Source organism: Medicago sativa, chromosome 5 (genome assembly GCF_051527215.1).
Source record: "Medicago sativa cultivar Bolivia chromosome 5, Bolivia_mono, whole genome shotgun sequence".
NCBI lineage: Eukaryota > Viridiplantae > Streptophyta > Magnoliopsida > Fabales > Fabaceae > Medicago > Medicago sativa.
The window spans coordinates 13,621,690-13,639,081 of record NC_140753.1 but is presented as its reverse complement, the minus strand read 5'-3'; the positions used below and the strand labels follow the sequence as shown (position 1 = coordinate 13,639,081).

The window sequence follows — 17,392 nt, the reverse complement described above, 5'->3', positions numbered from 1 at the left end:
AGTGTTGTTATATTTTAAAAAGACTGAGGTATATCACCAATGTAATGACTTAATTGCAACCTCAAATGAATTCTTTCTTGCTCAGTGAAATCATTAGAATAGTAAGTCTCTGCTAACCTACAAATATAATTAATGTAACATATTAGTAAATACAAAGGAACTCTTTTGTAGTCAATGAAGCCAAGACAATAAAAACAACATGCTAACCTGCAAATATTATTAATGTTGAATTCCTTGAAATTGTTGCTAGGATCCAAAGCTGTACTTAAACTTAGAAGTTCCACAGTTTGTTCATTGAATCTCAAATTTAATTCCTTCATTTGAGAATCTATCATAGCCAAGAAAATATCAACCCTATAATGATGCACCATAGTTAACCGATAACGTGGGTGAATTAAGAATCTAATTAATGTTGTTTGTTGTTAACCTGTCACTTTTAGGTCACCATGGCACCGCACGGATTGTTTGTTTGTCTCTCTCTCGTGTGTATTGTGTAATTGTGTTGTGTTGTGATCTGAAGAGTTAAAAAACCAATTTACCTTGTTTTTTTATTAATAATAATTGCGTGGTGGGCTGTGGGTATGGGCCCACTTTTGTATTATTTTCCTGTTAGATAAACTATAAAGATTATTATTATTTATCTCTTTTAGGTGTTAATCTTCCAGTTCCTATACGACACGATTAAATAATTTGAAGTTCAACCGGAAGTTAAATAAAGATAGAAAAAAATCAGTTCACTTAAAATAAAACTTGGGGTAGCTAAATATATATTATTAAGGGTAGCTAAATATAAAAATATACCTACTCACTCAAAAAAATATTTTTTTTGGTAGCAAGGGCTACCCCTCCCTTATACTACCATCCGCCCCTGTCGGCAGGTCAAAAAAATTGTGTGGTTCTCAAAATACTAATGTATTAAATGAAAGGTCTAAAACAAGGTTATATAGATACGTGTAATATTTTATCATTCGAAGTTGAACTTAACGATATTGAAGCATATTTTTTCCTCTTCGTTTTGGTCACAATGTTGTCACTAATTCTCCTTGTTTTGTGCCTAATTTTTCCATTACTTATGTTCTTCCATAGACATAGAAGAACCATTAATGCACCTTTTCCACCTGGTCCTAGAGGCCTACCCATAACAGGGAATCTTCATCAGTTAGACAATTCTACTCTTTATTTTCAATTTTCAAAACTTTCAAAAATATATGGACCAATATTTTCACTTCAACTTGGTTTAAGGCCAGCTATTGTTGTTTCTTCAGCTAAAATTGCCAAAGAAATATTTAAAGACAATGAACATGTGTTTTGTAATAGACCTATCCTATATGGCCAACAAAAATTATCTTATAATGGATCGGAAATAGCATTTTCTCAACATAGTGATTTTTGGAGAGATTTAAGAAAAATTTGTGCTATTCATGTATTTAGTGTCAAGCGTGTGTCATCTTATTCCTCTATAAGAAAGTTTGAGGTGAAACAAATGATCAAAAAAATTTCCAACAATGCTACTTCTTCGGTTGTTACAAATTTGAGTGAATTATTAACTTCTCTCTCAAGTACAATAATTTGTAGGGTTGCTTTTGGGAGGAGGTATGAGGATGAAGGGGTAGATAGAAGTAAATTCCATGGAATGTTGCATGAGTTTGAGGCCATGTTGGCAGCTTTCTTTGTTTCTGATTATATTCCATTTATGGGTTGGATTGATAAACTAAGAGGGTTGCATGGTCGTCTTGATAGAAATTTCAAGGAGTTTGATGAATTCTATCAAGAGATTATTGATGAACATTTGGATCCAAATGGACAACAATTTACAAGTGAAGAGGTTATTGTTGATGTCTTACTCCAATTGAAGGAAAAACGTTCATTTTCTTTTGATATCACTTTTGATCACATAAAAGGGATCCTTATGGTAAGCTATTTTAATTCAATTTTCCACTTTAATCTTTGTTTTAGTTTTTGGTTAACAGCTTAAATCCCAACAAGGATTATATTTTCATGCAGCAATGACTTTATTTGTGACTAATTGAATTACACAAATAATCCCAACACTTGGAAATAATAATGAAGATAATTAAACATTGGTGGTTACTATCTTTCTTACAAACTATTAGTGATTCTATAATGTGCCAAAGTTGATCATATTTTGAAGTACTACTTAACAACTTTTTTAACGCACAGAATATGCTTGTAGCTGCAACAGATACAACATCAGCTACATTAGTTTGGGCAATGACTGCCCTAATAAAAAACCCTGCAGTAATGAAGAAAGTACAACAAGAGATTAGGAGTTCAAGAGTTAAAAAAGACTTTTTAGATGAAGATGATATACAAAATTTCTCCTACTTAAAGGCAGTCATAAAAGAGACATTGAGACTATTCCTACCAAATCCATTGCTTGTGCCAAGGGAGTCAAGGGAGATGTGCACTATAGGTGGTTATCAAATTCCAGCAAAGACAATAGTGTATGTGAATGCTTGGGCTATTCATAGAGACTTTGATGTTTGGAAAGATCCAGAAGAGTTTTATCCAGAGAGATTCTTAGAAAGTCCTATAAATTTTCTTGGACAAGACTTTGAATTTATTCCCTTTGGATCTGGACGAAGAATTTGTCCAGGTATTTCTATGGCAGTTGCATCATTGGAACTTATCCTTGCTAATATTCTATATTCCTTTGATTGGGAATTGCCACATGGGTTGGCTAAGGAAGATATTGATTTTGAAAGGTTGCCAGGGATTGCTCAACACAAGAAGAATCATCTTTGCCTTATTGCCAAGGTCCCAATGTAAATGCAATTTATTTGTTTGTTCTTACTATCATCATCGTCTTCATCGTTTCATTGTTAGATTCACGTATAACTTTCTATGTTTATTGTGTCATTCTATTTGTGGTACTGAAGCATGATACATTTTAGTTTCAACTTTGATTTATATATATTTGTTCCAGACCGAGCAAAAGTCCAATTCTCTAGACCGTAAGTCTGCTATTACAATTAAGGTCTAATACAACATCCGCTTATTACTACAATCTACGTGCATTGGTGAAGAGTCGTGTCACACAATAATGTCTTTGGAGCACGTATGAACCATTCACTTGATCTAGTGGTCACCCGGCCACTAAGACACAAGGACAAAAATGAAACATCCATGCCGGGGTCTGCAAATAAAATGAGTCATACTAAAAATAAGCTTAGCAACTATTTTGGAATAATACTCAACAATTACTATTCTTTTTAAAAAGAGTTAACTCACGTAATATGCTTATAGCTTCAACCTATGCAACATCAGCTACACTAGGTTGGGCAATGACTTCCCTAATACAAAACCCGCAATAATGAAGAAAGTACAACAAAAAAATTGAGAGCTGCATCGTTGGCACTCATCCTTGCCAATATTCTCTATTCAATTGATTGGGAACTGCCACTTGAGTTGGTTAAGGAGGATATTGATTTTGAAAAGTTGCTAGGAATCGTTCACGAGAAGAATCATCTTTGCATTTTTGCCAAATTCCCAAGGTAGATGCAATTTATTTATTTATTTATTATATTACTACCATCATCATCTTCATCGTCCCATTGTTGGATTCTCATATAACTTTCTATTTTTATATGCCAATCGATTTGTGGCACCTTTTGATTAATCTATTGTGATTTATTTATCTTCTATTATAATACAATTTTTTTTGAAGAATAATGCATTTTAGTTTCAACACAGGCTTATATATTCGTTTTGGACCGGACAAAGGTTCAATTCTTTAGACCCTGAGTTCACCATTACAATTAAGATATAATAAGGCGGCATCCTCTCAGCTACCACAATCTACATGCATTAGTGAAGAGTCGTGTCACACAAACTCTTATGCTTGGAGCACCTCTAAATCCTTCACCTGATTTAATGATCGCCCGACCACGAGACACAAGGATAAAAATTGTGCAACCACGTTAGGGGTCTATCATTAGGATGTACCACACTAAAAATAGGTTACACATGTCTTTAGAGTTTATTGAAACTTCACAATGACTTGATAATTCACTTTGCTAGCAGAATCAAACTAATTTTAATTATGGACCCACCTGAACTTGGTTAATGAATCATTCAATTACTTTGACCGTTAAAAATGGTAGTAGTAGATAGAAGGTTGGCAGTCTATATTCACAAAATTGGAGAGGTGAAACAAACAACTAACAAGCTGTGGCTGGATTAAGTTTCGCTAGATAGTCATTTGATACGTTTCTTTAATCAATTATATACTCCTCTTATTTTCATTATACCTTCACCTATTACGCTCCATACATTTTGAAGTCTCGCATGTAACAGGATATCCACTCTATTCTTTCGCCTCCAATGCCGCGTTAGCTAGTAGAGCGACACTATGCTCCGACAACATGTGTGATTGTAGAACAAACCTGATGTCTTACAACTAATAACTTCAAACGTCTTTACCCATATTCGTTACAAATGAAGTGTATGCAGCACTCCCAAAACCAAAATGTTAAATACGAGTTTTGCTAAAAAAGATCCACCTTTTATTTTATTTTTTATGAAGGTCTATATTAATAAAGTGTCCCTTTTTCTTTGGACAAAAAATTATTTTTTTTGATATAAACAATACCAAGGGACAAAATTGTAATTGATGTTTAAATAGTAAATTTTTATAATGTATTAAATGCGTACTTTTTGGTCCCACTAATATAGGAGTGGAAAATGACTTCACTCCATAAATAGCGTCAAAAACAACACAGTGAAAAACATTTAACAATTTCCATTTACACTGAGCGGGTTGAAGTGCCGGGAAATGAAAAGTAGTGAAAATTAAAAGCGCAATATTCAATTCATTTTCCCGCTTCGCTTTTCCTCTTCTCTTTCATTTATATATAATAATCGCTTTTTTCTTCAACACTTTCACTATTCACTTTCTTCTCTCTTCTCCTAACAAAAAAAAAAAGCACTTATTCTCTCTTTCACCTCAACAATGCCTAAAAAACGCGTTCGTAAATCTTCCAAACAAGACGACGTCGTTCCTCGTTCTTCTCAACGGAAGAAATCCAAAAAATCTCCGGTTAATCCCGTTGAAGAAGAACTGGTTTCTCTTCTTCCTTCTAGAAGAAAGAAAGCGAAGCAATCTTCGGTCAATTCCGACGATGCATTCTTCGTCGGAGAACCTATTCCGGCCGATGAAGCTCAAAAGAAATGGCCTCACCGATACACCAAGAACGAGTGAGTTTTCTATTTTTAATTTTTATTTTTTAATTTTTTTTGTTGTTTTACTGCAAGATTTAAAATTCACTGCTATGTGATTGTGTTTTGTAGTGAATCGAGTGAGGATGAAAGTTTGAAGGCGAAGTTTCACTACCGTGAAGCTAAGGTTGATGGAATTTTATATAAGCTGGAGGATAATGCTTATGTCAAGGTTTCTATTCTATTTCATATAATGTTCATAAATTTCTGTTTTTGATTTCTTGTTGAAAATTTGATGTTTTAGGGTTTATTTCTTTGATTGCATGTTGGCAACTGTGTTTTTATGTTATTTTGTTTGATTTTATGTTGAGAACTTTCTGCTTTAGGGTTTATTCATATGATTTCGTGTTGAAAATTGGGTTTTAGTGTTTATTTCTTTTATTCTGTTTCTATTTTATTTATGTTCAAAATTTTGATTTATTTATTTATTTATTTTATATATGGTTCATTGGTTTGAATTTCATGTTGAAAACTGTGTTTTATGGTTCGTTTCTTTGATTTGGTGATGGAAATTATGTTTTTTATTTTTTGATTCATGTTGAAATTTTGGTTTTAGGTTCCTTTCTTTTGATTTAATGTTGAAAATTGTGTTTTTGGATTCATTTCTTTGATTTGGTGTTGGAAATTATGTTTTGTATTCTTTGATTTCATGTTGATAATTTGGTTTTAGGTTCCTTTTATTTGATATCATGTTGAAAACTGTGTTTTAGGATTCATTTCTTTGATTTGGTGGTGGAGAATGGAGATTATGTTTCGTATTTTTTTATTTCATGTTGAAAATTTGGTTTTAGGCTCCTTTTATTTGATTTAATGTTGAAAATTGTGTTTTAGGATTCATTTCTTTGATTCCATGCTGAATACTGTGTTGTTTGGGTTTATTGATTTGTTGCTACTTTTTACTAGAGTTTTGATTTTACTGTGTTTGTTTGCTGAATGTTGTTTAGGGGGAGGAAGGAAAAGAGGATTACATCGCTACGATTGTGGAGATGTTTGAAACTCCTGAGGAAGAACAATATTTTACTGCCCAATGGTTTTACAGAGCCGAAGACACTGTAAATATTGAATTTTAACTCTTGTGTTTTGGGTTTGTTTAGCTGTTTAGGGTTATTGTTGATTTTGGTAATTTGAATGTGTGTGCAGGTGATTAAGGACCATGGGAATCTAGTTGACAAAAAGAGGATTTTTAAATCTGATGTAAAAGATGAAAATCCTTTAGATTGTTTAGTTAGGAAAATAAACATTGTACAAATTTCTCCTGATGTAAGTGCTTTGTGTAGTTCTTCTTTTGTTGTATAACTTATAATTTTGCATTATAATGTTCAGAGTTTTGAAATATGTTGATTTTGTTTACTACAGGCTGCAAAAAAGAAGAAATTTCCTCCTTGTGACTTCTATTTTGATATGAAGTACACTGTGCCATATTTAACTTTCGCTAACATTGACAATGGTATGATTTCATAAATTAATTATGATGATTTGCTTTAGTTTCTTGCATGTAGCCTTACCAAATTTTTTATGTTGATTGTGGTTTGCCCTGATTGATACAGCACCTGCCATAATAGAAAGCGAGACTTCAACACTTTCAAGTGAATCCGGGTCCAATGTCCGTGCAACTGATAAGAAAGGGGTTAAAGAAAAACCAACTCAAATTAAAGAATCTAAGAAGCTTGAGTGGACTTTACTGGATTTGTATTCTGGGTGTGGAGCTATGTCCACTGGCCTTTGCTTTGGAGCGTCTATTTCTGGCATTAAGCTTGTGACGGTATTTAGACTAATTTGCATAATGTTTCTTTGGTTCATTTTAACTTTGCTGGTAAATAATATTTTTACTGATTTTATAATCTTGGTTGTTTTTGACTTGAAGAAATGGGCTGTGGATATAAATGAACATGCTTGCGAGAGTCTAAAGCTGAATCACCCAGAAACACACGTATGTTTTGGTGTTATTCTGTAGTTGATGTCTGTCATTGTAACTTTTTTCATAGTTCTTCATTATTATTCTTATTAACATGCATGTATTGCTTCCCGAAATGTTAAATTCAGGTGAGGAATGAACCCACAGAAGACTTTTTAAGTCTCCTAAAAGAGTGGGCTAAGCTTTGTGACGAGTTTGTACTGAATGGAGCAGAAAGTACAGATTCTGATTTGAATGCTGGCAAAGAAGCTGAGGAAGAAGCTGATGATGAAGCGATGGATAATTCATCCGACTCTGAGGTATTTGAGGTTGAAAGACTACTCTCCATCTGCTATGGTGATCCCAATGAAGATGAAAAACCAGGACTTTATTTTAAAGTAAGTTTTCTTGCCTTATTGTGTAGTTAATTATTATCAGCTAGTGGTCATTAATTTTTATGCTATAAATTTCTTATCTTTCAGGTGCATTGGAAGGGTTACGATTCCAGTTATGATACATGGGAGCCCATCGAGGGCTTGAGGTATGTTCCAATTATCAAGATATTGACTATTGTTCCCCTAACTTTGCTTTACTTAAGATTTGCCCGTTACTTAAGGCTTATAGCTAATTATATGCAAGATTCTAAGTTCTAACTGTGATTATTATTTAACAGCGAGTGTAAAGATGCTATGAAAGATTTTGTTATAAATGGATATAAGGAAAAGATACTGCCTCTTCCTGTAAGTCTCACCACTCCTCATTATTGACTTGTACTCAACCCCTTCTTTCACCTCTAATGGTTTATCAATTCTCTGTTATTCATTAAAATGATCTGTACTACTTTATGCTCGTACAGGGCCAAGCTGATTTTATTTGTGGTGGGCCACCTTGTCAAGGTGTTAGTGGTTTCAATCGCTTCAGGAACAAAAATGCGCCGTTGGAGGATGAAAAAAATAAGCAATTAATTGTTTACATGAACATTATTGATTTCTTGAAGCCTAAGTATGTTCTGATGGAGAATGTTGTAGACATTTTGAAATTTGCTGGTGGGTTTCTGGGGCGTTATGCTGTGGGCCGTCTAGTGGCCATGAATTATCAAGCTCGAATGGGAATGATGGCTGCAGGGTCATACGGCCTTCCTCAATTTCGGATGCGTGTTTTTCTTTGGGGAGCTCTTGCCACTGAAGTAAGGCCATTGCTTATAGTACTAGTTTTTTATTTTGTTGTGTTATTTAAGTTACTATCTAAATATTTTTAAATGGAAGGCTAATGATTTATCATCTTTTCTGTCTGTAGAAATTACCGTCATATCCGTTACCAACTCATGAGGTTGTATCGAGATCAGTCATCCCCACTGAGTTTGAAGTAAGAACTGATAGAAATAGAGATGTTTGTGCCTTTTTCTTAGACAAGGAACCCATGTTGTGATAGTAAAGTTCTAATCAATGCGATCTGGGTACTTTTATAATGCAGGAAATTACAGTTGCATATTCCACTAATGAAAATTGTCAGCTGGCCAAGGCATTAAACCTTGAGGATGCAATTAATGATCTCCCACCAGTATGTTGATTTTGTTCACCAATACATTGTGAATATAGTTTGTTTGATTCTTATAAAATTTTGATTCCACTTCTTTACTCGGGTTTCTTTTATCAAACAGGTTGAAAATGATGATAGCAATGATGAAAGGAGCTATGGGACTACTCCTCGTACTGATTTTCAAAAATATATCAGATTAAAGAGAAGTGGTAAGTTTTGTATTGATTTTTGAGTTTTGAAGTAGTCTTGGTTGTTTGCTTTTTTAATACTCTTGTCATTGCAATGAAAGATGTCAGCAGTTTTTTATGAATGAATGTTTTATATTTCAATGTGTTCATACTAAATATCAAGCTTACCTAGAGTAAGATTCATACAATCTCTATTTATCAGCTAAAATGTACTGGCTGCATATATATGAACTGCATTTTCTCTCACTCTGGTCTTTTTTATAACTAGAATTGTGTATGTGGTCATTGCATGTTGTTACATGTCACATGGTTTGAAAATCTGTCTTGCTTCCTTCATCATTAAACTGAACGGGTGTTGAATCTTGTGTTTTCTACTCCAGAGATGGTGAATTATTCTGCTGACTCTCAAAGTGCACCAAGTGGTATGCTGTATGATCACAGGCCTTTGAAATTAAATACCGATGACTATGAGAGAGTTTGCCACATTCCAAAGAAGAAGGTATCATATCTTGAATTGATGTTATGTACTGTTATTTTATCTTTGTTGCTCTATGTAAATTTTAATTGTGCTTGCTTGTCTTTTTAGGGGGCAAACTTCAGGGACCTCAAGGGAGTGCTTGTTAAAGAAAACAAGGTGGAATGGGACCCCTCTGTTGAAAGAGTGCATCTAAAATCTGGAAAGCCTTTGGTACTAATCTTGTCTTGTCTTAGGGACAAATTTATTTTGAAGTTAGTTCTTTGTTGACCACTACCTTTTTTTTCCACAGGTTCCAGATTATGCAATGACATTTGTTCGTGGGACCTCTTCTAAGTATGTATTTATGTACATCTATTTTAGGTCATCATATTTTATGTCTATTTCATCTATATTAAAGTTCTCATGTATCTGCTGAACACAACAGGCCATTTGGTCGACTTTGGTGGGACGAAATTGTGTCTACTGTTGTAACAAGGGCCGAGCCTCATAATCAGGTTATTGTTTGAAGTTGTGTACATTATATTTTGTAAAACTAATGCTATCCTCCCATTGCAAAACCTCTTTAAAACAATGTTGTATATGAGAAATGTTATTGACCTCAGGATTATCATGTTAGCATTTTTTCAATTAAACTCATCTGACCATGTTCTTTGTTTGGACTTGTTGTGCAAGTTGCAGTACTTATTTCAATTGTTTTCTTTTTCATTTCTGATTATGCATTTTCTCAATCCCATGTCATTCCATTTCCAGGTTCTTCTCCATCCAGAACAAGACAGAGTTCTTAGTATTCGAGAGAATGCAAGGCTACAAGGATTTCCAGACTGCTATAAGCTTTGTGGCCCTGTCAAACAGAGGTATGTGTTTGAACTGGTATCTTATCTTTTTGTTGAAATTGGTAAATGGAGAACTGGTATCTTATCTTGAGTTAATTAATGAAAGATATAAGCAGAATTTTGTTGTTAGAAAACTTTTTATAGCCTTGTATCCACAAATTTTCACATATCTATGATTTAAAATAATACACAATATTTTATCATATGAAGTATTTGGAGACAAGGATGGCTGAATGTTCAGTCTTCCCTTCCATTTGGAGATTGGAATCTGTTCCTTCCAATTCCTTAACCAACAACTGATTAAGCTATTATAACTAACTTCCATATTTATTACTAAATTGCACAACTGCTCAATAACTCTCCTAAGGGATCAGTAAAGAACTTTTAGGTGTAATATTTCTTATTGGTCTAACAATATGGTTAGAAAGATTGCTAAATGTAGAAGACTAAAGTAGTTATAGTTTGAGATTAGTTATTAACATTTTCTATCTTTCACTATAATATTTTTTTCCCGTCATTATGTATAGCATGGCACTCAATAGTTACATCTTTAATGCAGGTACATGCAAGTTGGAAATGCAGTTGCTGTTCCTGTGGCCCTTGCCCTTGGATACACATTCGGTTTAGCAATTCAAGGACTCTCTGATGGCAGTCCTTTGACAACTCTCCCCTTTAAGTACCCAAGTTGTCTAGCCCATTCTTTAGATGTAGTTGATGATGATGGCTCAAGCTGAGCTTTTCCTCATTAATCCATGTCTTTTCCACCCTTATCTTGATTTCATTTTCATTTTTAAGCCAAGAATATTCAGGCCCTGGAATTGTATGAATGAATGTTTGTACAACTGATGACATTATTTATCATGATTTAATATTCACATTTCGGTTATGATTTTGCAAGATTTGATTTATTTGAACAAAAAAATATGGCAAATGGGAATGTTTAAAAACTCTGATTGATTTAATGACACTTAATTTCAATCAAAGTTATTTGTATGTTATCAGCAACTCCTATACTATTTTTCTTGTTAAATTGAAAGTGTTATGTTTGGTTTAGGAAAACAGAACACAAGCTCTTATTTTTACATCAGGCCTCGCCTTTGTATTGCAGCATCATATGTTAAAATTAGGAAATTATGGCATAACCTTGTATTCATTTTTGTGCATCATATCACAAGTTTTACTAAGTGGTGCTTTTCTTTAAAAGAACATTCTCAATAACAGGATATAATGATGGTGTTAGTTGAGCATAAAATTAGATAGTATTGATTTTAATATCTCAATGGTGTTTGTATCCAAAGGCTGTCTTGCTTTGCATTGACAGGTTGAGTTGTTGCAGAGTTTAAAATTCAGGTTTGAGTGTGGCAAAATTTATCTTGCAGTTGATAAAATTGTGGTTGTGTTGATTAGTGTGAATTCTTTGGTTTTATAGCATGCTTTTTTGTATGTGTTGGTGCTGCATAATCTAGTTTTCGCTTGATGTCTGCAGCACCCAATGTCATTTTGGATAGCAGATTTTTGATTTTTGTTTAGGGTGGTTTGGTGCATCATTTGTCATTTGGTATAAAATCAGTTTTTAGACATAACTGTATGATATGTCTTCAATTATGTGTTGATCATCTCAGGCACTCAAATAATGTAACCCTTTAAAAGAGACATTCAGAAGTAATTTGATTGAATACACATGTAAATATCTCCTATACATACATTTTAACATGGTAAAAATGAACAATCCACTTGGCAATCTAAAATCTCCTAACAAATCAAATGCCACGTGTCATACTATTGTCAAACAACTCACTTGAAATTTTTTTGTTGCTATTAAACCCTTCAAATTAAATTGCGTTGACTTATGGTGGATATAAATCAACATTCATTGTTCGATTTTTTTTTGTTGGTTAAATTGGAAAACCATTGACCCTAATCTTTACCATTCAAATTAAGTATAGTTGATACAAGGTTAGTAAATCCACATTAATTGCTCGGTTTATTTTTTGTATTCGCAAATCATTGACACTAATATTTTTTTGGTTAATGATAAAATAGAAATTAACGACAATAAAATAAAATGGTGATTTTTTTTTTTGCTAGAATCGTCAAATTATGGAAATCAACTAATTCGAAAAACTATGAGAAACCATTAAACATCTGTTTGATTTTAAAAGGTCGGAATGTTACACAAATAATTTTTAATTATTTTCACATGCAGGGTCACAAAATTCATGCAATGGTTGGAAGCAAACTTTTTAACAAGTTTGAACTTTCTTTGAAAGAAGAGGTTGTCTATATCATGTACTATGATTTTTAAAAGTGTCAATGAAATACAAGAAGTCATGACAACATCACATAAAATTGTCTCAAATTTACAGATAAGGCTACGATCTAACTAGTTGATCATGGAATTGTCCCTTATAATTATTATTTTTAACACATCCTTTCAGTTTTTCTTTCAAATAATTACCAATTTGAAGTTATGTCCGGTGAGTTTCAATTCAGTTTATTAAATTTTATTATACATAATAATATGATGTAAAATATTTTAAACGTCAATATTTAACTACATAAGTTTGTATAAATTTTCAAGCTATAATCGGAATGCTATGTAAAGTTGAGGTTTAAGATGAATATATTTTCCACCAATAAATATCAAAAGCACGGGACACATATTTATCTTTGATGCATAAAAAGTATCATTGATGAATAACAAAACATGGGTCTAACATTCGTCACTGATAAGTATAAAGAAAACAAAATAAACATTATCCTCTTATGTATAAAAAAACACGAGACATATGTTTGTCATCGATAAATAAAAAATAACAAACGTGTAATATTTGCCCCTAAAACACAAAAATGTGAAACAATATATATCTTTGAAAGAAAAAAAAACGAGGCCTATTATTTTTCATTAATACATAAAAAAATACGGGACAAATATTTCTTAGTGATAGATATTAAAAAGAAATATGACACAACTATTAATCACTGAGTCCTATAAAAACACGGGAAAAATATTTGTTACTGGTAAATATTTTTATTATTTTAAGAAAAGTGATGCTAGATGCATTACCCAAATTCATTAAGAAAAGAAAAATAGAAATACGAAGAAAGAAAAGGGAAACTAGGTCAACACATTTTCAAAAAGGCATAAATCTAAAGTTATGCAAGCCTAACTTATTTCTTATGTAATATAGGTTAATTCTATTATGAAGAGAAGGGAACTAACAAAAAAAATAAAGGGTTAGCTAACATATATGCGCATGACTATTTTTCTTAATGAATTAATTGATAAACATTATGAAAGCACTAGACAAATATTAAAATACACAGAGAAATATTTATAACTCATACATAAAAAAAGTACGGGACAAATATTTATCACAAGTTTTTTTAAAGTTTTTATCTCTGATAAATATAAAAAAAAAAAATTGGTCATATATTGGTCAATAATAAACACATAACATATATTTGTTATTATAAATATAAAAAAAACATAGGACAAATTACGAGTCAAATATTGTTCATTGATAAAAAAAAAAAAGACTATTAAAATACAACTCATTAATACATAAAAAAGTATGAGGGAAATATTTGTTATCAGTAAATCTAGAAGAAGAAAAAAAAGGACAAATTTCTTATTAATACATAGAAAAGGACAAAAAATTCGTTGATGAATATAAAAAATAATAGAAATATGGACCTGTCCCAGTAAACCACAAAAGCAAACCAAACAATTCAATACAAAAGTGATAATAAAGATAGAATAACACTAAACAACCATTGCCATAGACAATCTCGCGGCGAGCGCACGTAGGGGCGCGAAAACGAATTTTAAATAGGTGTATGGATCGTCAGCCAACCCAGAAACGACCCAAGTTCCAACAGCCCCCTTCAAAATATCAGCAGGTTATCAACATCCTTTCGAGCCAAAGCAACCAACGACAAAGTCGCAGTGGTCTTGAAATATTAGTCACATTTCAGGTCGAGGCATGAACAAACGACATAAATCTGTCACTGTCCACCAACGACGCAAGAAGCAACCACATCAGATAAAATCCTTTGGGTACGATGAACAAATACTACCGTCAATATAAAGCATCTACGCACCTAGCCATTTCAAGCAACAACAGGATAAAACCAGTCATGTTGACTCGAGATATGCAAATAGAACAACATCATAACTAAAGAACTCATATCTTCAATCCAAAAAACCATATTTATGATTTTCAAACCAAATCACAGAGCTGAAACAAAGCCACCACCCATCTTCATCTCCATGAAACAAAACAAAAACAAACGCCAATAAACAGAAACGAAAAAAACATAGCAAAAACCAAATTGAAACTAACTCATAACCGCGTCGGCACCAAAGCTCTACAAGACAACGACAATGTTGAACGAAACCAGTGACCACAATAGAATCAATACACACCAAGACTATGAAAGGATAGCCGTGGCGGCGCTTCATTGACGACAATATGAAACCTATAAATATATTGTTCATTTATACATAAAAACACTGGATATATATTTATCACTAATAAACATAAAAAACATGTGACACATATTTGTCATCATTGCGAGAAAAAATACTGATATAATTAAAAATTCACGGGAAAAATAATTTTCAGTGATAAATAAAAAAATAAAACAATTTAAGATTAAAAATTAATAGTCTATCACCCGTGCATTGCACGGGTTAACACACTAGTTTGTTACACTGTGAGTACATAAAAATTATTCTTTTACTTGTGCTCATTAGACAATACATTGATTTCAATAACATTTGAAAAAGCTCATGATATAAAATAGTATGCTATAAAGGAATACAATAAATAAGATTTCATTTAATTGACTATTGAAGTACATTCTGATTATCATATGATCAAAAGTTCATGTAAATAATAAAATCACATGAAAGTCACGGGGTACACCACCTATGTGATGATCAATGTGGGACGGTTGTTACATCACATGTTTGCCAAACAGTGTGGATTTCGTCTCATACGAAGTTTGTAAATTAAAATGGGGAATAAGTATCAGTCAGGTTTTAGGCTGTATAGTATTAGATTGATATTAACTTCCACATGGAGTGGTGTTGCGTTGTGCTTAACTGCTTACATATCATTAGAGGACCAACCACCTGAATTTAGTCAAAGATATACTCATTGTCAATAGTCTTGTTTAGTTTTATTGTTTCTTGACTTTGTTTATTTAGTCTTCTTAATTTTAAAATATATATTTTTTTTTTTATAAAAACAAAGTAAAATTTTAAACTTTTAAAGAATTTAAAACACAAATTCTAAGATAAAATTTTTACATTTAGTTTATTAAGATGTACTTTTAGGACAAAAACACAGGTTAATATTTTCCAAAAAAATTTGTGCTAATGAGAAGCCTCCGTTATTCGTTTTATTTATTCCATCTTGACTTGTAAAAAATATAGATTAAATCTCTATAAAAAAAATATTAAGTTATGGTAATATTACCCTTTATCTTCTTAATTATATAAAAAAAGCTGATCCCATATTACCAATTAAATCAAAACAGCTATGATTGGCTTGCTGTAAAGATAAATTTAATCTATTCCTATAAATCAATATCAATTTTTTTACACCTTAAAATTATTCGTATAAAATCAGCTTACATTTAGAAAACAACATGTTTTATCTTGTAAATATGTATATAAACTTAGTTCGAAAATAGACATGTTATCAGTTGATTATTTTCTTTGATGCGAACGAGAACCCAACCAAATAAACTTCCTTATATTAGAACGTTTACTCATAGACTCCAAGTCACTATTTCAATTTAATTATATTATGAGAAATGATATTTGTACAACTATTTTATAATAATTTTTGGACGATCTTCTCTCTTATATTCTTATTGTGTTCTTACTCAGTCTCTTTAGTTTTCTTTCTCTAAAATGATTATTTCGAAAGTTGTCATAAAATAGTCCTGCAAACATTATTATTCTTGTATTAATATTATTACCTGAACTAACAATAATGATTGATTGATGAACTAAAACCCATTTTGTTGTCTTAGTTGCTTGACGTCATGTTAGATGACAGTGAGTCCACCATGTATCATGCTAGTCTTAATTTGGTTATTAGTTAGTTTTATTAGTATTTTTTATTTATTGATCACGTTTATAACTGGACATAACACATTGTTTTTGTCTTTTTCATGATACATATGACCTTCATCCGAGGATACACATGCTTTACATAAAGTCACATGGAGCCACAAAACAAGGGCTTATGTTGTATAATTGTATTTCATATTACAAGGCAAAAGAACTAAGCCATTAACCACTGTCAGATTTTGTATTTATGTTATGTTATATCCAAAATAAAATGATCCAATCGACACTTCTTTTTGCTTACAAAAAACAAGAAGATTAAGAAAGTTAATAATAAATTAAATTATTTGTTAAAGGTTTATAGTATTATTGGTTTTATAAATTTACCTTGAGGGGGAATTGATTTATCTTTTTAACATAATATATAGAAAAAAATGTAAAACATTTAAGGATATGTTGGTGAATAAACAATTAACACAATTGAATTTATTGAAAAAAACACACCAATTTTTTTTTTAGTTCAATACTTCAATATACACATTTGAGTTATACGATTAAAGTTAGATAGAATTAAAGGTTAAAAAAATTAAGCATTTTGTATAATGCAACTATCAAAAATGATTTTCTAACCAACGAAAGTTGGATATAACAAAAGAGGTTAGACTTTCACAATATCACGAACTAAGATTTATATTTTAATTAAAAAATGTACTCAAATTTGTACTCAAGACGCTTCAAATAAAACTATCGTAATGAAAAAACATAAGAAAAAAATTATTTTTCTATAATTGATTGTAAGTGACAATATATGCAGATATTTTATTGAACATTTTGATATAAAAATATTTAAGTTTAACTGTCATAACCATCACAAGCCTGTCATAGAATATGATGCTTGGATACATTGATCTTGAAACGTAATGTTATTGTTAACACTGCAAATGCATTCTGAAGAACACAACAAAAGACATAAAAAAACTTGTTAATTACTTGTCCAAATCAACATGTGCTTCCTATTAGTGGCCCCTCTCTCTCTCTCTTGTTACTATCTAGACACAAATATCCCCCCAAACAATAGTACTAGTAACAGATATTACATGCGACGATGTTTGTATTATGCTAACACATCAAATATCC

General features: G+C 31.8%; 2 protein-coding genes across 2 annotated transcripts; both read left to right on the top strand.

Moving 5' to 3' along the window:
• Window positions 1–970: 970 nt before the first annotated feature.
• LOC146920271 (6,7,8-trihydroxycoumarin synthase-like) lies at window positions 971–2,921 on the top strand. The gene is made up of 2 exons (XM_085713676.1): window positions 971–1,912; window positions 2,182–2,921. The coding sequence occupies exons 1-2, from the start codon at window positions 1,025–1,027 to the stop codon at window positions 2,788–2,790; spliced, it is 1,497 nt and encodes a 498-aa protein (XP_085569802.1). The 5' UTR covers window positions 971–1,024; the 3' UTR covers window positions 2,791–2,921.
• A 1,983-nt stretch (window positions 2,922–4,904) lies between these two features.
• Window positions 4,905–11,056, top strand: LOC146920270 (putative DNA (cytosine-5)-methyltransferase CMT1). Its single transcript, XM_085713675.1, has 20 exons — window positions 4,905–5,217; window positions 5,311–5,410; window positions 6,183–6,290; window positions 6,379–6,498; window positions 6,595–6,685; window positions 6,786–7,000; window positions 7,103–7,168; window positions 7,282–7,530; window positions 7,615–7,673; window positions 7,806–7,872; window positions 7,989–8,318; window positions 8,429–8,497; window positions 8,606–8,692; window positions 8,793–8,880; window positions 9,240–9,358; window positions 9,446–9,547; window positions 9,627–9,670; window positions 9,762–9,831; window positions 10,088–10,191; window positions 10,730–11,056. The coding sequence occupies exons 1-20, from the start codon at window positions 4,973–4,975 to the stop codon at window positions 10,902–10,904; spliced, it is 2,508 nt and encodes an 835-aa protein (XP_085569801.1). The 5' UTR covers window positions 4,905–4,972; the 3' UTR covers window positions 10,905–11,056.
• Window positions 11,057–17,392: the final 6,336 nt, after the last annotated feature.

Bases quoted from the DNA above. Each gene is read 5' to 3' on its own strand.
- LOC146920270 (XM_085713675.1), top strand. From the start codon at position 4,973: ATGCCTAAAAAACGCGTTCGTAAATCTTCCAAACAAGACGACGTCGTT. The intron at 5,218-5,310 runs GTGAGTTTTCTA...TGTGTTTTGTAG, and splicing joins CACCGATACACCAAGAACGA to TGAATCGAGTGAGGATGAAA. The intron at 8,881-9,239 runs GTAAGTTTTGTA...TTTCTACTCCAG, and splicing joins TATCAGATTAAAGAGAAGTG to AGATGGTGAATTATTCTGCT.
- LOC146920271 (XM_085713676.1), top strand. From the start codon at position 1,025: ATGTTGTCACTAATTCTCCTTGTTTTGTGCCTAATTTTTCCATTACTT. The intron at 1,913-2,181 runs GTAAGCTATTTT...TTTAACGCACAG, and splicing joins ACATAAAAGGGATCCTTATG to AATATGCTTGTAGCTGCAAC.